At 29.6% G+C, this 25058-nt stretch overlaps 2 protein-coding genes across 3 annotated transcripts; one reads left to right on the forward strand and one right to left on the reverse strand.

Annotated features, from left to right (window-relative positions):
• The first annotated feature begins 5425 nt into the window (after positions 1 to 5425).
• Positions 5426 to 10980, forward strand: LOC145184957 (E3 ubiquitin-protein ligase RNFT2-like). Of its 2 annotated transcripts, none has more exons than XM_090093019.1 (9): positions 5426 to 7020; positions 7249 to 7325; positions 8497 to 8597; positions 8677 to 8747; positions 9222 to 9304; positions 9861 to 10007; positions 10092 to 10157; positions 10241 to 10345; positions 10655 to 10980. In XM_090093019.1, exons 1-9 carry the CDS (start codon positions 6516 to 6518, stop codon positions 10784 to 10786), a joined length of 1287 nt encoding a protein of 428 aa, XP_089949145.1. In that variant the 5' UTR covers positions 5426 to 6515; the 3' UTR covers positions 10787 to 10980. The 2 variants fall into 2 exon arrangements, 1 of the variants encoding a protein (XP_089949145.1); XR_016454108.1 differs by having other exon boundaries at positions 6383 to 7020; positions 8497 to 8602.
• A 2059-nt stretch (positions 10981 to 13039) lies between these two features.
• LOC145183982 (NADH-ubiquinone oxidoreductase subunit 8-like) lies at positions 13040 to 19080 on the reverse strand. Its single transcript, XM_090094020.1, has 5 exons — positions 18854 to 19080; positions 15160 to 15255; positions 14809 to 14981; positions 13291 to 13419; positions 13040 to 13206 (listed from the first exon to the last, which is right to left on the reverse strand). The coding sequence occupies exons 1-5, from the start codon at positions 18969 to 18971 to the stop codon at positions 13075 to 13077; spliced, it is 648 nt and encodes a 215-aa protein (XP_089950146.1). The 5' UTR covers positions 18972 to 19080; the 3' UTR covers positions 13040 to 13074.
• Between the last annotated feature and the right edge of the window lie 5978 nt (positions 19081 to 25058).

Genomic DNA, 25058 nt, shown 5'->3' on the forward strand with positions numbered 1-25058 from the left:
AAGTTTGAAGGTGTGCTTCACTTTAAAGGGGGTTTTGATGGTGCCTCCAGTCAAAGTGTATTTAAACAAAAATATCCTGATACAAATATTTGCGAGGCCTAAGCAAACGAGCAAAGTCTTTTTCAGACAGCTATTGTTCCACTTAAAGTAACCTTCATGAAGGAAACAGCATAGTTGAATAAGAAGCCCTCTAGTACACATTATTATAAACCCCTGCGTCCAATATCAAAACAACACAAAATTTTGTTATACCTATAATTTGGAGAGAGTCATCTTTTGCCTCTCTCCAAATTATAGGTATAGCAAATCAAAAAGAAGGCTTTCGTTTGTTGTTGTTAAAGAAAAACTGAGCAAGTTTTTGAAATTAGCGTGAAAAACTACGTAGAGTACATCTAAAATTAACGCTAATGCAACTTCATTGTTGACCAGTTTAATACTAGTATTTATGGCGATAAATTTGCAAGAATTTTCTTTTGTTTTCTGAGTATTATTTTGAAAGTAACTCCATGGCGTCCCTCTAAATAAAAAAAAACAAGCAAGTGCTGTCCGATTCTAGATGCATACAACCTCGATGCTTAAGTAAATTCCTTTTAAATAAGTTGAAAAGAACGCTTTAAGTTTGCAAAAACAAGTGTAAACACTGTAAAACAAGTAAAAACACTGCTGAATGTTAAAAAACAGTTGAAACTTTGAAAAGTTTCATTTAAACAATAAAAATTTAAAAGTGCGAAGAATTATTTGTTTTAGTATTGTTAAACTGTGCATAGCATTCGACCATTTTTAGCTTAAGAACGTTAGAGTTCTTATAACTGGTTGGCCCTGGATTTTTATTACCGCCGCAACAGCGGTAGATGCAACCCTATTGCTCACAAGTTATTTGTTATTTGATCCATTGTTGTGTTCTTTGCATCCGTCTTTAGATTCTATCAATTATTGTAAAGATGACTCGCTGCCAATTGTTGAAGCATAAATACAAAATAATTTCATAACTTTTTTTTGTGTAAAGTCAAATTTTAGAAACCGTCAAAACCAGCTTTCAGCTGCGCAATTAACATTGTTTGCATTTCGCATTGGCCATGGCGACGAAGGGTCAAGTGGGCCATGGCCCCTCCTACCAGATCTTTGCCAAGTAATGTTGATTTTTTTGCAGAGAAGAAAATTGAGTATTATTATATAGATGGAAACACTTTTACCTAACTTTCGGTTAAAAGAACAAAATCAATCGACTGCATTATTTAGTTTTTGTAGTAACTATGCAAGTAAAACAATTCGTTATTTTACTCCATTAAAAATAGTCAGTTAAAAAAAAATATTTCTTACTTGAATCATCAAAGGTGGTGAGTTATTTTACTTAACTTAAAACTATGATACTTTTTTCAAAATTATATATTTTTATTAAATTAGTAATTTAATAGTATTATAACAATAATATTAAATATCATTAATATTTTTTTAATATTGTTTAAAATTGTTTGTTTATACTTGTATGTATTATATATTCATTTATTTTCAACTAACAATAAAGCTTAGTCAATAGCCACAATTCACAAAACGAAAAATTACGCTCATTTTTAAGTCCCTGTGAATGAGTTCCACACGCAACAGATAAAACTATTTGAAGCCAATTTACTGTATATTTAACATTTTATTTAACATTTGATCTAGTTAAAATAACTTTTTTTAAAATTCTATTTTATTCGTCAACAATTCAATCAACATGCGTAAGACAACTACATATTTTTTCAAGCTAAAACCATCTGTAGCATATGAATCTTGTGAAGCGACACTTAATGAACTACCTGTAAAGCCTGCTCATTTAAATGAATCTACTGAAGGGATAATTAGTGAACAACATGAAAAGCCTTTTTTAAATGAAGCTCAACAGCTAGAAACTATTCACACTGAAAACCAACTTTTTCATTCGCTTTGACATATTTTCCCCATAACAAAAATCGGGGCTCGAGAGCAATCATGCATAAATGGTTCAAGGATTTTCCATGGTTGCATTATGATGAAAGGTAAAATGCATATATTTTTTGATTTTTCTGTCAAGTTGAAGGAATCCAAATTTATAAAAAATTGTTATTTTTAAGGTTCGTTCCCTAATTCTTCATTAAAATGATTGCATATTATTTAGAACTGACAGTGTCTTCAGCTTTTATTGTGTTATTTAAGAAGGAAAGGGGAACCTGAAAGATATGAGAAATAAAGAAGACGCTTCTATTAACAAAGGTTTTGCTTCGTGGAAAAAGCTGCAAAATGTTTTCAGACTCACCAAGATTCGGCATGTCACAAAACACCCTCGTTCTATCAACTTAACTTCGTCCAATGTCAATATATTGCGGAATCAATGGATAAGCAGATATCCAGTTGGAGAGCTATATAACGAAAATATCTCTTAGAAGTCATCCGATACTTACGTTACCTTGGACGACAAGGAATAGCTCTGCCAAGGTCATGATGGTAATGAAAGTTTTACCCAACTATTGCGCCTGCTTGGTATAAATAACAAAAGCAAGTAGATCATCTTGATGAAAGAGTTGGTTACAAGTCACACATAACGAGGTGCAAATTGAGATTTTGGATATACGAACCACTCTAACATTACAAGAAAAGTTAAAAGCCATTTTTCCATTATTGCCAATGAAGGTATTATTGAGCAATAAAGAACCCATTTGAAGACTTTATAGGATTTTACCAGTTAAAAAATATTAAAAACGATACCATTGTACTTGTTATCAAAGATTCTCATCAGAATAAACTTAAATTTTAATAATTACAGGGGTCAAACTGATGATGGCGCATCTAACATGATGAGGAAGAAATCTGGACTATTAGCTCAAATTCTTACTGAACAGCAAAAAGCCGTTGCCATACACTGACAAGGACATTCTCTCAGTCTAGCAGTGAAATTGCTGACTAAGGAATGTGACATTTTGCGAGATACCTTGAGTGTTGATGGAGAAATATGCGTACTTGTAAAGTTTTCAGCGAAACGAGAACATTTGCTTGAAAACATTAATGAGAATATCGAGATAGAACAAGGTTCTAAGCTATTCTAAAAGCTGCAACTTTGGGAAGAGTGTATGGAAGAAAATCTTGATCAGGGGACAAAAGCAAGTATTGTTGGTTGCATAAGCCAGATGGAATCTTTTTACTTCTTTTTCGGCATCAATCTCTCCTTTAAGTTTTATGCCATGACATAACTTTTCAAAATCCCTTCAACTGAAAAAGATGTCGGCAATCAGTGGAAGAAAATCTGCATATTTAGTGATTGATACACTAAAAATATGAGAAATGATGACGACTTTCATTTTTTTTTGAAGTGGTAAAGAAAGCAGCAAATTCAATCAAATCTATTGAAAAACCTACGTTGTCAAGGAAACGAAAAAAAGTCGAACTATTTGTTCTTCAATACGTCATTGGTTACGAAGAACAAACACGAAATGCCTATTACCTGGAAACAGCCGATGATTATTTTAAGTCAATATATTTTGAAACTCTCGACACAATTGTTAATGCAATAAAAGATCGATTCGAATAACCAGGTTTCAAGAAGTTTATGAACATTGAAGAACTGTTTTTGAAAGCCATTAATAAGACTGATGCATAAAAGGAGTTAAAGGTTTTAGAATCTGATTTCCAGGGAGATTTCAAATGGAACCAAATAGAAAATGACCTTTATCTCATGCCAACTACTTTTAAAAGTTCTATGCCAATTGATTTTCGAGATATATGCAAGACATTTCAGAATATGGATAAAGAAAGTTGACCAATTATCCAGAATATTTGGATCATCATCCAAATCGTGTTAACAAGAGGAGCTACATCAGCCAGAACGCTCTTTTTCAATGCAGAGAAGGTTCAAAACGTGGCTTAGATCAATAATCGATTAGCAATCGGTCAAAAAAAATATAATTCCTTGTCAATGCTGAATACGCACGCCGATATTGTCGATAGTCTATGTTTAATAGAAGTAGCCGAGCGATTTACTGCTGCACAGGATAAGCGCAGGAGTTCGGAAACATTTACTATAAACGATCTTGATTAGATTTCATCAAATTTTTGCGTTTTTTTCAGTTTTTAATCCTTTGTGGTCCGATGGGACATAAATGTCCCAGTTTACTTTAGGCTCTACGGCGATTCACTTGAAATTAAGAAACTCAAAAATTTTGATTGTCATTTCTATAATTGTTTGGCTATATCTCAAACCAACTTTTTGCGGCATATATAGTACTTTTATGGCATAAATACTAGTTTTTAAAAAGGTAAACTGATGATGCGCATGTTTTGATTTTAGTACGAGGAAAAAACTTTATTATTCATTATCAAATTATTACAGAATTTCCAAGCTTTTTTGTTGTGTTCTTTAACAGTAATATGATCAATATATATTAAATTTTATAGGTGAAAGTTTGTTCTAGGTTGTTTATTTTCACCACTTTGTTGTGGGACATATATGTCCCTTCAGGTTTTATGGAACTCTGTTTTGGATGTATTTTATTTAATTTGGTATTATTAAATTAAAAAAGTGGTGGCATCGCATTTGTTTTGGTCTTGTTGACCGAACAATTTGCAATTCTTATGTTGTTTATAAAAAAATTTTAAATGAAAATATAAATCTTCTTGACTTTCGAAGATCAGTTGCACAATCCATGGTTATAAAAGGGAAGCCACCAAATCTTGGCAGACCAATGACATCATCTCCTTCCAACAGACTTACTACTAACAAAAGAAGAAAGTCAAATTATTCAGTAACGCCATCAATTCGTAAAGAAAATCTTGGAATTCTTTGGCCACAGCACGATGGAAAACGAGAACGGTGCGAAGTCTGTTCAAAAAAGAAGATTGAAGCCAGGCCATTTTTCAAGTGTAGCACTTGTAAAATTTTCTTATGTATAAACGATAAAAGAAACTGCTTTAAAGAGTTTCATGAATGAAAAATTTTATCTGTTCATTGTAAATAATATACACTTTTTATTGGTTTAGATAATGCCTGTCGGTACCTATTTGTCCCATTGTAATTTTTAAGACAGCCAAAATAAAAAAATTAAATCTTTTTTTTTTTTGTATGTAGATTTATCACAAATTAAAGAAAAAATAAAACAATTTTTAAAAAAAAATCATGGTCACACCTTGGACCACAGAGGGTTAAAGAAATTTTCAAACCAAAATTTTTATTTTTAGCAAAAGTTTTCTTGTCGCCCCAACAACATTTGGAATCAAAATAAATATTTCACTTTGGCCCCATCCAATTTAATTGCACCTCGTGGTCCATGTTTTAGACGAAGAGCTTTAAACCGTTGTTCCGGATTTCATAAGAGTAATTCAGATATTACCTTACCAGTCATTCTTTTAACCAAGTTGCTCCCTTTTCTTTGAAGGGTGAAAATACATCCCAAACTTTTTTTAATCCAGTAAATTTAACATCAGGCCAAATACCGTCAGGGATGCATTAGTTTTGAATATTCAAATGCTTGTTTGGATTCTACCTTTATGTTCAGCGTTCATCAATGTGCCATCATCTTTATCTGATAATGTAATTGACAGTAGGTCTGCAAGTTATGAGAAAAAGTTAGATGAAAAACTGCTGACTTACCACCGCATTGGACTAAGAATGGCTTCTTAGGTTTAGATTTGCCTTCTTGGAGTTGTTGTGTGCAAGTTAAAAAGGCGTCGAGTAGAATATGGAGATTGCTCTTGACAAAACTTATAAAATATTTTGTTAAAAGTTGCTGAATGTTCTGAGAAAAAATAAAGTAGTATTAATATTATGATAGTCTGGAGTTGATGTGTTAGATTTACTATTATATTCGCAAAACACAGCCAGCACTACCTTCTTTGCAGGTCCTTAGCTTGCGTCTCTAATCTGTCTCTATTAATATTATAGTATCTAGTATTCTTTTTTTTAAACTAGTGAGATATTTAACAGGTCAAAGTCGGACATAAAGTGTCATGTGAACGTCCTAAAAATTAAATATTTGCTACAACTGACGGGAAAACCCCAACGTGTTGTGTTTTTCCAGTTTTGTTTTATCAGGTTTCATACCCAGTCTTCTTACACTAAATATTTTATATATATTTCGTGATCAGTCGTTTTTTTTTCATTTTTTAATTTGTTCCTAAATACTGTTTTAGAAACCATATAGTTAACCTGGCTTGATTTATCTGAATATATAATATTTAATGGTTTTAGATAAATCTTTAATTAGCTTTAAAAATGTCAAAAGGTTTCTTCCAGCTTTAATTTTTTAAAACAAAATATCTTAGTGTTTCTTTTAGAACTCTATAAAGTGTATTTAAACAATCAAATGAATGCTTTGCTGGTCTAGATAAAACTCTATGCTGCTTACTTTAACATAACTGATGATTTTTATTTGTTTCTTTGTTTAGTAAAGAAATTTAATGCAAAAAACTCATTTTAAGAGTGAGACCAAGAACTTTTGAGCAATATACTTCATTTCCAATGGCTTTTTTTCTGACAAATAGCACCATTAATCGATTTGTGACAAGTTATGGCTATCAATACTAATCTTACATCTACTGAAAACCCAAGTCAAAATAATATCTCATCAATAGCAAGCTTTAGATCTAGTCCACTTAGGATTTCTCACTTTCGTTCAGCCTCTTGGTCACATCAAAATATAAATACTGTTCCAAGATCTGCAATGGCAACCATCTTTTCCCCAATGAGGGTTATTCAAGGCATTGTTCCCACATTTTCTAGTACAGCAGTTTCTTCAAGTGGAAGACCTGTAACAAGTACTAGCAGCAGAGGAGGAGCTTCTCATGTTGCCAGCTCAAGCCATGTAAGAACAAGAAGTGAAGCTGGGATGGCTACTAGATCACCTAATTCTGTTGAAATTGATATTGGTGGAGATTTACCTGATCAAGCCACAGATTCTGCAACAAATAGAACTCAAGATCATATGGAATTTTTAGGTGCTATTTCTTGGATGGAAAAAGCATTACCATTTTGTTTGTTAATACTTAGTCGTATTATGTGGGATCATAGACTAGGTATACTTAGCTACATGTGTGTGTTTCTGTGTTTATATATGTATATAATATATCTATTTCAGTATAAAGAAACTTTAATTCTGATATGATACCCATATATATGAGAGTTTATTAGAATTCAAGATGAATTTATTTAAAAGTATATATACATGTATGTGTATATGTGTGTGTTTGTGTGTATTTACTTTTAAATAATGTTACATGTTTTAATTACACAATATACTTTAGGTATTTTGGTGTTTATTGGACTCTTTGGAACATTTTTGCATGTCAATAGCTCAATTAAAAATCAAGTTGGTCTTAAGGTATAGTAACTCTGTTGATGGATATATATATAGGTGCAAAGAGTTGACAGTAGTTAATTTGAGAACAAATTAACTACTGTCAACACTATACATATATATATGTATATTTGGGTGCAAAATGTTGACAGGTTGACAGCAGTTAATATTCAATACATTTATAAGACTGTAAAGGGTGTTAAAATTTGAGGGTTTTTTTGTTAACTTTTATTAGCTTGTGTTTTTTTGTTAAAATTGTTGATAATAATTCCATATAATTGTGTCTTAATTGTAGTATAAGTAACTCAATAACCTAATTGCTATCATAAAAATAGCATTTTTTGTTCACTGCATATGAGAGGGGAATTTTTAAATAAACTCATTGCTCTGCATGATCAAATAAATTAACCTTATATAGCCTGACTCCAAAAATAGTTCATGTATTTTAAATAAACTTGGAACACTGTTTTTAAAAAAAATTTTAAAAAAACTTTGTTTTACAAATATTACCAAATTTGATTTAACCCTATTGTACCAGAATTTATTTAGGCGATTTAAAAAGCGCAATAATATGCGACGTAAACACTTAAATAGATGGGTTTCCTTACAAAATAAGTAAAACAAAGTATATATCATTGGAAAACAGGCAAAATTTAGAATCCAAAAAAGTAATTAAGAAAGTGAAAAACTTTATATATATATTGTTATTTATGTATATATAAATAACAAAAATATAAATATAAAATATCCGAGGCGCACATATGTGCGCCTTCGGCACGAAAGGTAAATAAGTTATCAATATTCAAAGTAAAAATGAAAATTCGTGATGGTATGAAAAATAAGTTAACTTAAATATTGATTTTTTTTGCAGTGTTTCTGTATGAGAACATTAGGTGTTAAAAGGTTAAGATTTATTATTTGAATAGATAAAAAATTATTTTTTCAATATTGAGTTTTATTGATATTTACACCATTGCCAGTATTGATCCTAAAAAACCAAGGCTCCACTAGTGCATAAGTCATCTTTGTTCAATCTCATATGACTTTCTTTTTAATATCTTCAATATTTCTGCTTTTCATTGGTAAGCATTTGAAAAAAAGGTGCAATTTTAAAAAAAAACCCTCATATTTTGGAACCCTTTAATATTTATGTGTCTTTAATATACATGTGCATGTAATTTATTTTCTTTTTTAGGAGAAACGCTTGAATAGAGTATGCTTGGGTGTATTCCTCTTTTTAATCATGAATATCTTCTTCATATATTTTGTGTTCAGCACACAGCATCTTGAAAACTGGTCAGGTAGTTTTTTGGGTAAAGCTATAAACCCATATTAGATTTTTAGTTTGAACAATAAAGAGATATTTTCTGTTTAGTTTGCTTCTTAAAAGACCAAACTTTGTCAAACTTGACTTATGGACAGTTTTTTGGGCTGTTGGAATTACAGGTAAGAATTTTTTTCACATATATAAAGCATGTTAGGTTGCATTTATGTATATTTGAATTGTATCTTTTGTTGCTTTCTGTTTATTATCTATGTATTGCTTCTATTTATTTTTTATTGCTTTCTATTTTCATTTTCATTTTATATTTTATTTAGTTTCTGTTTATTTATACTAATTTATTCCCAATTTCTATATTTTATTGCTTTCTAGCCTACTTTTTGTTCACTTTTTTTTTAGCTTTTTTTATTTATCTCATCTCTATATCTTAGCCATGATAATGGTTAAGATATAGAAATGAGATTAAAAAAAAAAAAAGAAAAAGAAAAACCAATGTGAATAGAAAATGCTACACCCTGCCTATTTATCTGTTTCCTCACAATATTTTCACAATAATTTTTAAAGATTCATTTTTTATTGTCTATTATTATTCATTTCATTTCTATTTGTGTGTGTTTTTTTTTTTTTTTTTTTTTAAGATTTTGTGGTAAGGTTTGGGACAATGGCTTTAAAATGTATTTTGATTGTAACTCCAAGATGGCTTGTACATTTTCGAATGCGAGTATGTTTTTTTAGTTTTAGTTTAAAATATTCAAATATGAAATACTAGATTAAATATGCTAAATATGCTATATTTTATTATTCAAGTTAAATTTAATTTTTTGCTTTGAGTTGCAAGATTCTTCCATGAAAAAGTTAAATTGCAACTAATTTTAAATGTAAATAAATGGTATGTTTACATATATTTGGTACTATAAAGCAGAGCTAGAAATAAATAGTGGTAATCAGTAACCATGACTAATGCATGTTTCTTTCAATCAGCGTGCTCAATATATTTGTATCAGAAAAGTGTATATTTATATTGTTAGGAAAGCTTCAAGCAAAATGAGCCTCATTTTTTTATGCCATTAATCTTTTTTACAATTTTTAAAATACAAAATTATTAGTTAAATAAATGATTTTTGCTTTACTGTTTTTTAGAAAAACAATTATGAATTAAAAATGCCATATAGGTTATATTAGACAGCATGTTCAACATGCTGTAAAAAAATATTATTTCTATCCCTCTAGAGTCTATTAATGTTGGTTAGTTGACTGGAACTTAATATTTCTTCCAGGGAAAATATTTTCTGATCATTGAAAGTCTATCACAGTTCTACAGAACTATTCTTCCATCACCACATTGGTATGTATACTTCACTGATTATAATACTGGAGGAGAATACTTCGCTGTCATATCCACTGCTGCTTATATTCTTCTCAAGGTATAATTTGATTCAACTTTTTTTGTTAACTTTTATTAGTTAGGATTTCTTTTGTATGATTAAAGTGAGTTTCGTTTTTTACAGCTGCATATGGTATTTGTTAAAAGCAAAGAAGTTCTTGCCTCAGTTAGATGTTTCTGGAAAGACACAGTAAATGCTTTACGTTTTATAATTTTCTTAAATGTTAAATTTTTTATTCAGTTTAAAATTTTACAATATTATAAATCTCACAGCGTTACGGCAAAACTCCATCGAAAGAACATCTTATAGAATTCGGCGACTCTTGTCCTATATGTCAAGAGGAAATGGAAGATCCTATAGAACTTAACTCTTGCAAAGTAAGCGAGTCCACTTTTAGACATTATTTCTATTAAGTTTTTTTTTTAAAAAGAAAATTTAAGGAAAAGTATTTTTTTTAAAAAGAAAATTTAAGGAAAAGTATTTTTTTTTAAAAAGAAAATTTAAGGAAAAGTATTTTTTTTAAAAAGAAAATTTAAGGAAAAGCATTTTTTTAAAATATGTCTATGAAAGTCTTATATCATCTCATGTGTTAAGCGTTCAAATAATAAAAGTGCATAAAGAGCTGTCGGTTTTGTTCATGATGTCTACTCTTACAAATATAAATTCAACGTTTTTGTTTCCTTTAGCATATATTCTGTGAAGATTGCATAGTAATGTGGTTTGACCGCGAGCGAACGTGTCCAATGTGCCGCGCAAAAGTTGCTGAAGATCCTTTGTGGAGAGATGGAAATACACAGGCTTTTATTCAAGTTTTTTAAATTCAAGCTGAACGTTTTTTTATACGAAACATTTGATGAACGATTTAAAGGATCTATTATCATTTTTGTATAAACTAAATAAATAAACAACGCAAAGCGTTATTTCATCACGTCAACAAATTTATTAACGTAATGAGAGAGAAGAATTTGTAAAAATATTTGTAAATTTAAAAAAGATTATTTGTATATGCAGACACAAATGGTTTTTTGTCAACACTTATCCTACTAACGTCAACTGGGGTGACTTTGGCCCCGATTTGTGATTTGTTTCCCTGCAAATTATTTTCTTGTTCACTTAAATCAACAGATCAGAAAAAACTATATTAAGCAATAATCTATTAAAAGAACTAAGTACAATAACAAGGAAAGATTTGCAAGGAAATAAAATCGCAAATAGTAGCTTAAGTCACCCCAGTTGACGATAGTTTACCAGGTGTTGATTCTATAAACGTTTTTTAAAAAAACAAAAAAAATTAATGACTTCAATTTTTGAACATAATGACGTAATTAGACAAATGTAATTTAAGCGATCCCATGAAATATTTATGCAAAAACGTTTTGCAAATGACGTTCCTAAGTAAAAATTTAGTTTTTCACTTCGCAACCATCTAAGATAGCTGTGGAGTGACAGTTGCCAGTAGAGATGGCTAAAAGCTTCTAAATTTAGTTAAAAACAAACTTTACATTTTGTCTTCACTTTGAACTTAATTTTTTTTCATTCTTATGTCAATCTTTATGACCAGTATCTTTAAGGCAAATATAATTTAAAGTTTGCCAAACTCTCATCTTGAAGGGTGAGAAAATTTTCCACAGCACCGTTATGTTAAAGAAATCAATTAAAATTTTGGCTGCCTTATCAAGACTTTAAAAATCTTTCTGGGTAACTTAAAATTTATAATAAATGAGCCATTTGATTGAGGTAAAAAAATCAGGAACATGAAATGGAGGGTGTACATATTGACACTTATTAGGAAATGTTTTTTTTTGTGTTTATTAGTCTTTATGTAAGTGGGAAAACGGAGAAATTTACTTCAAAATCACGTTTATAGGATTGGATCCCGCATTTGGAACATTTCCACATTTTTTTCTGCGACAGTATTGTCAAAATCCCACGTGGTTTACATCCTTATAAAAATTTCTTGTTTTAGAAGAAAATTTTTTGGGTTGTGTTTAAATTAGTCATAGAACTCAGTGAGCAATTTTCTTTCATTTCATAGTCATTTAAAATTTTAAATTTTAACTGAAGATGTAATTACGTCATAAAGTTATTGCATTTTTGCAAAATACGTCATTACGTTCAAAAATTCAAGTTATTGCATTTTATTTTATTTTGAAAAACATTAATTGGATCCAGGCTCTAGATAAAGCTTGAAGGACGTACTACTTAGAGCCGGATGAACCCATCTATTTTTTCTTGAATGTATTTTTTCAGCAACATCAAAATCTCTTTAATACATCCTAGTTTGAAATCAAACTAGGATGTATTAAAGAGATTTTGATGAGATCATCACGACGAACTATCTATTATTACTATTCACCAATTCAAGATGTTTTATGTATTATGTCAAAAAGTGTAACTTAAAATAACTTAAGATACAGCATACAGGATTTAAAAGTTCTACAAATCAACCCTATTTTCTTTCTTTTTCCAAAAAAAGGGCTAATTTTAGTAAAAAGCTGATAGATTTGAAAATTTAAACCTAAATCCAATGCATCTAAATGATGAACTTTTTAAACATCATTTATTCCAAGAAAACTCATTCCAAAAAGGCTCCAGAACTTATAGGTTATAAGGAGAGTTAATTAAGGGTCTGCGTCTCGGAATCGTTTTCTCGAAATGAACTGGGAAAAGTATAACGAGACGAGAAATGTCGCGGAAATAAAAACGAGACAAAAGAAAATTTGCCCCGAAATAAATTTATATAGTTAAAAAGTTATAAAGTTAAATCGGGACAATAATTTTGTCTCGGAATTTAAAAAATGTGTCCCGGATATCATCGTCTCGTCTTGTCTCGAATAAAAAAACAGCTAGACGCAGATGCTTAGAGTTTATGATCCATTAAGTTAAGGACGTCTCATTTCTCAACTTTCGTAAATAAACTTCAAACACCTCTTGCTGCAGTTCTGTAACAATCTTATTTCCAGTACTTTTTCTTAGAAATATTTCCAGTACTTTTTCTTAGAAATATTTATAGCATTTATAATATTATAATATTCTAGAATATATAGAGGGAAATATAGAAAGGAAAAGAATTAGTTATTCATCTTTTATTTACATTAAATTGCGATTATCTATAAAGATAATCAGCTTGGATATTCCTTGCTATCTCAACTTCCCATCGATCACCGTTTTCCAACAGTTTCTCCTTATTATAAAGCAGTTCTTCGTGTGTTTCAGTTGAATACTCAAAGTTTGGGCCCTGAAAACCATAACAATCAATATTTAAAGCAACTTTCAATTTTTAAGCATTGAATATAATGTCATTTTTTATAAAGTAATTTACCTCCACAATCGCATCGACAGGACAAGCCTCTTGGCAGAAACCACAATAAATACACTTCGTCATGTCAATATCATACCTTGTAGTTCGTCGACTGCCATCAGGTCTAGGTTCAGCTTCTATTGTAATTGCCTGTGGAAATTAAGGTATTGAATTACAAAAGTTATGGCATGCAATTTCCTTTCCCCCCGCCATATAATTTGACTCGATGCTAAAACCGTGCAACTTTGCGGACAAAAAGTACAATTATATGGAAGCAGAATTTCTTTTGGTTATTTTAATAATTACGAGTGGGATTCAAAAATTATATGCACTTTTGTTTATTCAATTTAACACAAATAACATTGATAGAAAAAGAAATCTTTTTTCTATATAATCTTTTGCTTTTCAAAACACTTGGTCCATCGGTCAACAAGCTTGCATATTCCCGCTAAGAAGAATGGTTTCTTGGTGCAAACTGATAGAGGAGCGTCCATGTTTACACTGTAACGACACAAAACTAACTGACGCTATTAGCCTCAAACTTTAATTTTGCTTGTTTGTCAGCAAAGATCTCTGGCAGATTTCACTAATATAACTAATTCCCTAATGTATGCTAATGTATGCTTACAAAACATATGTAAACCATCATTATTGAGCCTTAAAGGATCAAATTAAATATTAAATCAACAATATGCAATAGGCACTCAATATTACAGTCATTAGAAAAAGCTTTTGGTTCAAATTATAGTTATCTTATGAAAATAAACCCTTAAAATTTTAAAAGTAATCAAATATGTAACATCTTGGGTAAATTCCAAACTTGTTTAATAAACCTTTTTTTTAACATTTTTTTCAAACATTTGTCTCCAGTATTACCAAACAAGGAAATATGCTGATTCTGAACTTTTGCTTGCATAAATTACTTTAGTGAAAAAAATATCCACTAGATCAAGCAGAGCATAGACATGGCTTCAAGCAAGTTAGAAGTATGGTAGAAAGAGTATAAAACCTAAGAAATGACAGGAAAGTAGAAACAACAATGAGAATGAGCAGGGAGCTCCTGATTCTGCTAGACAAGACAAACTATGTTGGTTGTAGAACTAATGACATTAGACATGAGTAGTAACAGTTGGGGAATTTATATGAAAATGAACTTCAATGGGAACCTCTGGGAACAAGTAAAAAGTAATAATTAAGAAATAGCAACTGCATGAAAACTATCTGATGAGATATCAGTATGAGGCCCTTAATAGAAATTTTTTACACAAGAAAAACATAAAAGTAACACTGCAACCTGTTACAACCTTATTGAAAGCCAAAAGTGCATTCACAAAACACTGAAATATTTATTATAAACTTTCTTGCTATTAATGCAATAACTGAAAACCATAGTTAAAAATAGTTGATATTAAAATATTTAGATAAAAAAAAATGGCTTTGAGTTTATATAAAAGTACTGTATATACAAAATAAAAAATAAATGAAGGAAAATGAACAAATAATGGATACTTCTTCAATAGATAGTTTAAACGATTGTACCTGAGCAGGGCAAATAGCTTCACAAAGTTTGCAAGCTATACATCTTTCTTCACCAGATGGATATCGACGTAATGCATGCTCACCACGAAACCGTGGGCTTAAGGGTCCCTTCTCAAATGGGTAGTTAATTGTAGCAGGCTCTCGGAATACATAACTCAGTGTCATTGCCATACCTTTAAAAGGAAAATGGATTAAGAAAAGACATCATTTTTAATTATGGGTTTGAGTTAAAACAAAATCAATTGTATTTTTAACAGTTTGTCTACTTTAATATTTATTTATATAACTATAATATTTCTATCTGCCCTAATACAGATACAAACACATATTCAAACCAAAAATTTAACATACCTCTTACTAATTCTGTTAAAAAAAGTGATGTAGCATTTCTGTTGTTTACATGATGAAACTCATATGATGTTTCTTCAGGGAGAAGTGCAACATACTCTGCATAGTAAATATATCATATATATAGTTTAATATAATATAATACAATATATAATAGCGTGGTAATTTTTTACATTTTCAAATATTAGAAAAATTTCTGGAATGTTGATGGAGTTTTTGAAATATTTAAACCATTTATTTGATTTTGAACTTTTTTTATTGTTTTAAAGCAAATTTATCTAAAGCTTTTAGAAAACATTTTCAAGTTGATCACCTTTTTTTTAAATTAGTGCAGACATCTCAGATAATTTTTTTGGATGACAGTTTTTGTGGCTTTTCCGGTAGCAGCTTTCAATGGCGCTTTTAGCCTTTGCTGAATTGTTGTTGAGATCTTCCTGGGAATTTCTGCTTTCTGTATATCTTGTAGCCATATCTGATTTTAACTTCATGGATTGTCAACTCAGGAACACCAGTTTTTTTTTCAATAAAGAAGAAAACTGGTGTTCCCAAGTTGACAATCTGGATTTGCACCAACTACCCTGATCATTTTGTAATCAATTTTAAACTTGACGGACTTGGTTTCTCAACTTACTTTCCAATCTGCAACCTTCAATCTATTATTTAATGATACAACTGACAGTTTTTCTTTGAATTTTATCCTTTTTTGCAAGTGGAACAACCAAAATAAATAATTTTGGAAGAGTGGCTAAAAAATTTTTCCAAAATGAATTTTCACATTCTACTTCAAATGTTTTTTTCATTTGTTTATCAACTTTTTTAAAACGACCATTACACCATTTGAAAGGGGGATATATTTGCTTTGAAGCAATAAAAAAGTTATCAAAATCAATTAAATGGTTCTCACAATATTTCAAAAACCCCATGGGTCATTATCATTCTGGACAGTCATTAGTAACTTTTTATCAGATTTAAAAATGTTCCTTATCATAAGGGAATGGCACACAACTTAAATTCTTTTCCCAGCAAAGTTGCAATCCTCTACGAATTTAAAATTGAAGTAAAAAATAATCTACTATTTCTGTTCACTTTAGGTAAACATCCTTCTAAATAAACAAGAAGTGGTAGTGTAACATATAATATACAAAATGATAATTTAACATTCATGATCTGCTATTAATACTGAAGTAGCAAGCAATCAATTAAATTTGTACAAGCTATTTGAATAGTTAAGGATATAGTGATAGTTGTTTAAATAGATTAGCTCCTAATATGTTTTATAGGAGAAATTATGTTTCAGAAAACTAGAACTTGTATAAAAATAATTTAACCAGCTATTTTTTTAAAAACGTGCCTAAAAAAATTTTTTTTGAGTAAAACTACCATTTACCTAATTTTATAAAATTATCTCATAGAACAATTCTGAAATTTATCTTACAGACCATTTAAATTACCACTGTAAATTTAAGAAATTCTCTTAAGAGAGTGCTACTTTGCAATACATTAAATTCCTGAATTACCATTTCCATTTTTGAATTAGCAGTTTTAGATGCCTACTCATCATATTTTATTTTATTTTCATTGATAAATCTATAACAAAAACCCTAAAAGAATATTTCTAAGTTTTATATCAGCATTCATGTAGTTTAAGTAAACTGATTACAATAGTTATAGTGTATTTTTTTATAAGTTGTCACAGTATACTAGTACTTCAGAGTGGCCAATTATGGAACTACTTTTCATGATCACCTTAGTTATCTCCTTCTGTTTCGTTATGGTTACAAATTAGTTTGAGATATTTTCAACCTTTGACTTCACCCAGAACTTGACTCCAAAGTATTATAACAAGTTCCTACCTCAATTCATTCCAACTTGAATGAAAGTACATTACCAGTTTTTATCTCATTAGTTCATTATAATCTAGAGAAACTGTACTATCAGCTTTCTTTTTCTTCTGCAGAAAATTTACCGCATAAAATTCTGCTTGTCTTCTCAATGTTAGATTCAAAGTTTATTTCACCCACAAAGACTTTAACAAAACCAAGTTTATCATGAGTTGCTATTTCTTTTTTTAAAACAATTTTAGAAACTTGAATAACAGAAATCAGAAATTTTGGCTTGTTTTACTAAATTTACCAAATTAAATATGTAGCAATTTTGTTGATTGATGCAATGCACAAATCAATTTCAAATCTTATTCAAATCTGCCTCTTGGTATAGATAAAATTAAATTTCTTGTTACAGCTCCTACATTTTTGGTAAAGTCATTCTTGGAAAAGATGCTATTTCAACTTATTTTTGGTTTTACTGTCAGCTGTTTGAATTCTTTTATCCAGTTCTTCCTAAATGTCCACAATGGGCTTTAAATTAGGCTTGAAAGACAGCATTTTTCATTGCATTTCTTACTGTCTTGGTGTTAAGAATGAGCCTGTAGTATTTCAAGCTGAGAGGCAACTGTTGTCTAACTTTTATATCGATATTTTAATGATTTGTTTAAGTATAAAATGATTGTCCCATTCAGTCAATTTAGATTTTCTTTCTGATTGATTTTCATTCTTCTATCTTTTTACTGTACTTTGAACTCTACTTCATTATCTTTCAGTAATATAAGCAATATATTTTAATGATTAGCCTTCATTATGAACTGCCATTATAATTTTTTGTTCTTCAGCTTTTGGTTCTGTATGCTTTAATTAGATTTTTTCATTGATTAAGTTTTTAATTTTACTGTAATGGTAAAAATAATTTTTTTAAATTTTAAAAAAATCTTTCTTTTTTTTTTTTACTTGTTGCATAATTACAGACAAGAATAGAGCATTCAGGCTTATATGTTCTTTAATAAAAGCTTTTAATTTGAGACTTTTTCATGAATTTATTTTTTTATTCATAGCAAGATTTCAATGTTTTAAGGGAACTGTGATACTTTCTCTTGTGCTTAGGGGATTTATATTAGTTTAAAATGTTTCATGTTTTGTAACAGTATTTTTATCAAGTTTTTTTTATATATTTACACAGCAATTGACTAATGCTTATTAAAAATAGCTTCTGCTTTGATTTTTTTGAGACAACTCTTAGCTTTTTGAAGCACTGTAGATAATGTTTTCATTGAAACTTTTGGAACAAAATGTGACATTTTTAATAAAGAGTTTTGTTAACACTGTAACTGAATTGACATATAATTAATGTTAAATTCTGTTGAGAATACTTTCCATTATGACGCATGTTGAAATACTACTTACTATTATGAAATAACTTATCTATTGAAAAAAAAATTGTTTTTAACAGATATTTAATAGATATTTCCCATACTATAAATTATGTAACTACATTTTTATACAAACATTGAAGATTTATGGTTACAAAAGTAAAAAAACTTAAGTTAATGAGACAAATTGTTACTTGAGTACTTAATTTTCTCCAATTTTGTAAAAATTAATGGTAACTATTAAACTGTCAACAGGCAGGATAACAAAGGCTATATATTACATAGACTATTTTAGTGATTAATAGTCCTAGAACATTACAATTAAAGTTTACTTTACTCTAACTGCACAATTTTATTTTACTTTTTAATGTTTTGTTGTTCTAACTCACAAATGACCAATCAAATTTTTGGTTTTCTTAGAGAGAACAAATAAGCATTAAAAGATAGAACAAATAAGCATAAGAACAGTAGTTAAATACTAAAGAGAAAACATACTGTAAGGGCTAGCTCCACTTTGCTGAGTTACAGGATTTCCAGCTTGGGCAATAGTCCTGAGCACTTGTCTACTATTTGACAATGATGGGGAGCGAAACAAACGAGATAGATTTATCATTACTTTTGTAAATATAATCTTATAACTAATGCAAATTTAAAAAAATGATATAAATAACATTTAAACGTTACACACAAATGTACACATTTTAACATTCAAGAAATTATATAGAAAAATTCTATAACTACACATATTGGACTCCAAAAAACAACGCAATTTCGAAAAAGTCTGAACCTAAGTCATGCCTGTATACTGTAAATACGATAACCAAACGTTAACCAGTAGGTAGTTATCTAGCAACTCTATCAACCTTTAAACGCCTACGTTTAAGTGTATAATTTTCTTTGAACTGCATTTTTAACTAAATCTTTTTTTCAGTAAGTGCGATAAATAAAGCACATAAGTGCACTACATAAGTATTTACCATTACACTGTCAGTGCATTGAGGCTTTATCCTGGCAAATATGGGGGATACTTGCTCAATGTAAAAACAAAACGGACTTCAGTTCAATTTCAAATTAAACTTATACCAAGAAAAACTTACATTAGTAGAAAATTTAGGTCGCAGAATAATTTGCTAGTAGTTGTATTATTTAAATGTATTATTTTTATTTTATTATTTTTTTTTTTTGCACAGATTTTTTTAGGTATGAAGTTTTGGTCCATGATAATTTTATCTAAAAAATCAATTAACTAAAACTTTCCGTTTGTATATAAATGAGACGGTTTCCATTTAAATACTTTTTAAAGTCTATTACTGTTCATTCTCACGTTAAAAAATTGTGTTATGGTTTGTGAGGTGTAAATAATTGTAAAAAAGGTTTAAATAATTTTTAGAAATCTATCATGATCAAGAAAGAGTAAACTATTATTTTGAAGAGCTGCATTAGAGAAAACTACATTTCTGGGATCAGCCTTTTCTTTTTATGTTAAATAATTCTTAAATCACGGTTATTTTAGAAGTCTTAAATCTTGGTTCCTGTCTCAAACCAACATAATTACTCACATTTTTATGATTAGTGGTGTGCATAAAACTTTTTATCGTGTTTTTAAACAAAAAAATAAACCTTTTTAACCTGGATGTTTCATAAGCTTTCATGAAGCACAAATTTATTATCTTTAATTTTTCCTCCTTTTTATCATTATAATAAAATGGGGCAACCAAAAAAACGCTCATAAAAATCGTTTAAGCCGCTTTAAATATGCATTAAACTAATTTTTTATCAGAAAACATTTTTTGTGTTTGCTCGGAAATTTTTACAAAAGAAACATTTGAAAGCTGAGATCTGTACAATATGTAAATATGGTGTAGCACCAGACAACTCCGCTTAACTATTCTTAAATATATCAAAATAATTGCTTTTATCGATAATTTTTTTAGTTTATTTTTGAGTTCACAGCTTCTTGGTTTACATTTTAAATTTTTTTTTTTACCTCTATAGCATATGCAACAACTTAAATTTGAAGATAAAATGGCTGCCCATATGCTTCTAGTTCTGTAATTGTTGCCTTAAGAAATCCATAACTTAATAATAACCAGAATGTCAGAATGTTTTTTTACAACCTCTTTGTCAGGATCTAATATCCTTATAGGATAACTCCATGTAATAGTGGGACAAAAAATTAAAATTTTCCCCCCACCCCCTCAGATTTTCATTAACTTAAACCAGCGGTACCTATCAATGAAACATGAAAAATTGCAAAATTTGAGCTGCCAACTCCAAATGGTTCAAAAGTAATGATACTTTGAAATTTAGTCTAAAATGCAATACTTTTTGTTCACGTCCGCCAAGATGGATTTTATAGCATCACCTTTTTTTGAATAATTCAAATTCTAGTGCAAGAATTCAGCTTAAAATCAGTAGGGGAAAACCTAAATGAATAGGACAGTTTTTGCAAAGTGCTTTTTAAACACAGATAAAATTGTTTAATATATATATTTAAATATGTTTAATAACCACCGACTCTTGCTCAATGATATAGTAAAACAAAAAAATTGGATTTGCATTTGGCTATTGGAAAAAAGAGAGTTTTATTGGAGCATGGCATTTGTCCCATTCATTAAGTATGTCTCATTGAATGGGACAAACATAAAAGAATTAAAAATACATGTATTTAATTCAATCATTTTTCAAATAAGTTTATTAATTGTAAATGTAGTTAAATATATAGATACATACATAAAGACCACACAAAAAATATTTTTAACTTTAAACATTTCAACTGTAACTAAATTTCAATCAAAGCAGAACTTTCTCAATTAAGAATATTATATTTAGTTATTTTCATTTAAGTAAAATATTACATTATAAAAGTATGTAAATAATACCCATTACCCATGGGGATAAAAATAAGGGACTGTAGCACCCCTCTGCTGAACAGTAAATAATACTTTGCTAAATTCATTCAATAGGTATTTTGTCCCATTCAATATGCGCATCACTTTATCCAAAAACGTCACACCAAAAACACCATTAATTAAGCTTGAATGTTTTACTCACTGTAGTACTAGAGACTGCTATCTATTTAAGCATGGAATTTTATTTTCCATAACTTCAAAAATTGCTGCAAAATCAGAAAAAAAAAAAACATTTTTAAAAATTACTTTTTACATCTGAAAACACAATAACATCCATTGTCATTACGGTCATAGAGAAATAGGATGGATGAGTCGGTCAGTTGAGTTCTTGTTTCTATCACTCTTTGTTACAGGACTTTGAATATCCTTACATCGATGCTTCTATAAGAATCTGAGTTTGTCCCATAATCGTCCCATTCATTAGGTTCTCCCCTAATGTATATTTCTATATTTATATTTCAGCTTAAAATCAGTACCATTTTTAAGGGTGCTGATTTTAAATATGTAGAGAAAATAACACAAGCAACATTTTTTGATAGCCATTTTTTGATTTTTAAAAGATGTTTTTTTTTACCATGGGTTACACTTTCACTAACTCTTGGAGTTGCCCAACTCTCATGGGCTTGACTTTTTCTCAGATAAAAGAAGAGATGTTAAAGCATCTTAACATAAAAGACGGTTTTGGCATTTTAAATCATTATAAAGATATGCTAATTTGAACTTTAGACTGAAAATGCCATATTTGGGTTCGTGTTCTCCATTATGGATATTCTAGTGTTACCTTTTCCTGAATAATTTAATTTACATTGGAAGATATTGACTGAAAGTTAGTATCTTACCATTTTTGAGGGTAGGGAATCCAAAGATGAAGAGAAAACAACTAAATTGAAAGTTGCAGAATGTGACAAGTTTAAAAATAGTTTTTGTTTTTATCAAGATATTGTTAGTTGTCTAAATATCGTTACGTAAAATCAGTTGTGATATATTATTTTAGTTTCTGTAGTTCCGTTGCGAAAATTGCTAGAGCGTTACGGAATTGATAATTTTGATAGTTGTTACAAAAATAGTTGTGAATATGTGTTAATTGTAAATATGTTGGTTTTTATGACGTTTTTGAAGGAGATTCAAACCAAAGCTGACGATCTAGACTATCTTGTTGACTGCATGAAAGAAAGAGCTAAAGTTTCTAACAGATGGCAGCAACTTCAAATTTGAAAATAACCCCAAACCTTGGTCTGTTAGAAAAGCAGCGAAAGAGTTTTCAGTTTCCAAAAACGAAATTCTAAAGGCAAAATTGTTACATGAGCAAAAAGGCATAAAAGCATACCTAAATGTGGTTAAACGACATCGAATCAGCCATTATATTTTAGAACGTGTAAAACATTTTTCATTTAATGATGAGTATTCAAGACCAATGACTAGTCAGAAAAACTATATTAGTATTGGAAAAAATAAACACATGTCTAAAAGATTGATTTTGTGTAATCTGAAAGAACTTTATGTAGCATATAAGATAAAGACTCGGAAAATCGAATTTTCCGAATTTTGCAGGCTTCGGCCTAAATGGTGTATCCTTACTGTCAAGCTATCTAAAGCATCTTAAAGAGACAACCTTGAGGCAATGTTGTGGGAATGTCTTGATGAGGCAATGTTCTGGGAAATTTTGCAGAGAGTTACACTTTTGTAGTACAAGATGAGATACAGAGTTATCATTGGAGCTAGAAACAATGTTCCCTTCGCCCAATCTATTACATGAAAGAGAGATCATCTATTACATGAAAGAGAAATTGTAGGTATCTTCTTTTTGCGTAATCTCAGATGATTTAAACCATGATGTTCAATTTATCCATGAAGTTATGCATCAAACAATTAATACAACTAACCTTTGTACCATAATAACAAAAACTCACTGTAGCTTGGACTCAGCAAACTAGCAGTGACAACATACTGTAAAAAGGGTTGTTGCCACTGCTAGTTTGCAGAGTCCAAGCGCAAGTCAAATACTGTCTGCTGAAGCAATGTTTAAATACTATCAAAAGTCAATCGGTGGGATCATGTTTGTATACGTCATTGCTGAAGAAATGAAGCTAACACGAAAAAAACTTGTCCATAGATTTTTAATTGCAACCACGATGACTGGGATAAGAAGTTTCCATCAATATACACCTTCATCTACTTCAATCATAAAGATGAAACGGTTATCTGAGGATGATGATTTCACTCTAATATTTGATTTCCTCAACAAAAAAAGAAAACCCCATAGTTCAGATTAATCATATTAAAATATCAATACCTATTGTGCAAATATGATGCACTTTACTGGCTTCGTATGGTTTCCAAAATTGATGAAGAGTATAATAATTTCATGGTAAAGCTCACGTATTCCAATTTTTCCTGATATATAAATTATATTTTCAAAAAACGTAGCAGCTTGTTTTGACCATTTTAAAATTAAAAATGATGATTAAAAATTTGAATTATTTGAATAACAAAAATTTGAATAATTTGAAAAGTTTGGTTATTTTCTCTCCATCTTTGGATTCCCTACCCTCAAAAATGGTAAGATACTAACTTTCAGTCAATATCTTCCAATGTAAATTAAATTATTCAGGAAAAGGTAACACTAGAATATCCATAATGGAGAACACGAACCCAAATATGGCATTTTCAGTCTAAAGTTCAAATTAGCATATCTTTATAATGATTTAAAATGCCAAAACCGTCTTTTATGTTAAGATGCTTTAACATCTCTTCTTTTATCTGAGAAAAAGTCAAGCCCATGAGAGTTGGGCAACTCCAAGAGTTAGTGAAAGTGTAACCCATGGTAAAAAAAAACATCTTTTAAAAATCAAAAAATGGCTATCAAAAAATGTTGCTTGTGTTATTTTCTCTACATATTTAAAATCAGCACCCTTAAAAATGGTACTGATTTTAAGCTGAAATATAGGTACTGATTTTAAGCTGAATTCTTGCACTAGAATTTGAATTATTCAAAAAAAGGTGATGCTATAAAATCCATCTTGACGGACGTGAACAAAAAGTATTGCATTTTAGACTAAATTTCAAAGTATCATTACTTTTGAACCATTTGGAGTTGGCAGCTCAAACTTTGCAATTTTTCATGTTTCATTGATTGGTACCGCTGGTTAAAAGTTAATAAAAATCTAAGGGGGTGGGTGGAATGATTGTCCTACCTTTACATGGAATTACCCTATAATATTGTTTACTATATATCTCCCTACAACATCTGATTAATCGACATCCACAACTAACGATTGTTAAACATAATTTTAATGGTTTCGATACGTGAGTTGTAAATTGAAGATTGCTTGTGTGAAGGGTGATTTAAAACTTTATTATTTCTATTTCTAATTTACATAGGTGTATATATGTGTTTACCAAGGTGCCACACTAGTTTCAAAGAACTGTTTGTCTCTCCAATAAATATAGAAGTTGCTGCGGCATTACTCTGACAAATCTCAATGAATTTTGCAATTCATAGGCGTTGTTTGCCAGTAAATATTTTATCTACTAAAGCAGATTTGTTGCGCACTTTACAAAACAAAATTTTCCCATCATTCCTAAAATTTAGATATTCTGTCTCAAATTACCTTAATTTACTTGACACGGATTGCTTCATTTTCAGCATTCCTTTAAAATATATTTATTAAAATACTTTTAAGTCCCTATATAAATATTATTTTAATTTTTAGCTATTTAAATATTATTTAATTAGCAACAAATAGTTTAATTGAATTTCGTAGTTTACTTTATAAATAAGATTTAAG

This window comes from Hydra viridissima, unplaced genomic scaffold, assembly GCF_058129835.1.
Source record: "Hydra viridissima isolate aposymbiotic clone 2 unplaced genomic scaffold, HvirCarnegie_v1 scaffold_7, whole genome shotgun sequence".
NCBI lineage: Eukaryota > Metazoa > Cnidaria > Hydrozoa > Anthoathecata > Hydridae > Hydra > Hydra viridissima.

Bases quoted from the DNA above. Each gene is read 5' to 3' on its own strand.
- LOC145184957 (XM_090093019.1), top strand. From the start codon at position 6,516: ATGGCTATCAATACTAATCTTACATCTACTGAAAACCCAAGTCAAAAT. The intron at 8,598-8,676 runs GTCAGGTAGTTT...TTTTCTGTTTAG, and splicing joins ACACAGCATCTTGAAAACTG to TTTGCTTCTTAAAAGACCAA. The intron at 9,305-9,860 runs GTATGTTTTTTT...TATTTCTTCCAG, and splicing joins TTGTACATTTTCGAATGCGA to GGAAAATATTTTCTGATCAT.
- LOC145183982 (XM_090094020.1), bottom strand. From the start codon at position 18,971: ATGATAAATCTATCTCGTTTGTTTCGCTCCCCATCATTGTCAAATAGT. The intron at 14,982-15,159 runs GTATGTTAAATT...TTCCTTTTAAAG, and splicing joins TTTAACAGAATTAGTAAGAG to GTATGGCAATGACACTGAGT. The intron at 13,207-13,290 runs GTAAATTACTTT...TATGGTTTTCAG, and splicing joins CTGTCGATGCGATTGTGGAG to GGCCCAAACTTTGAGTATTC.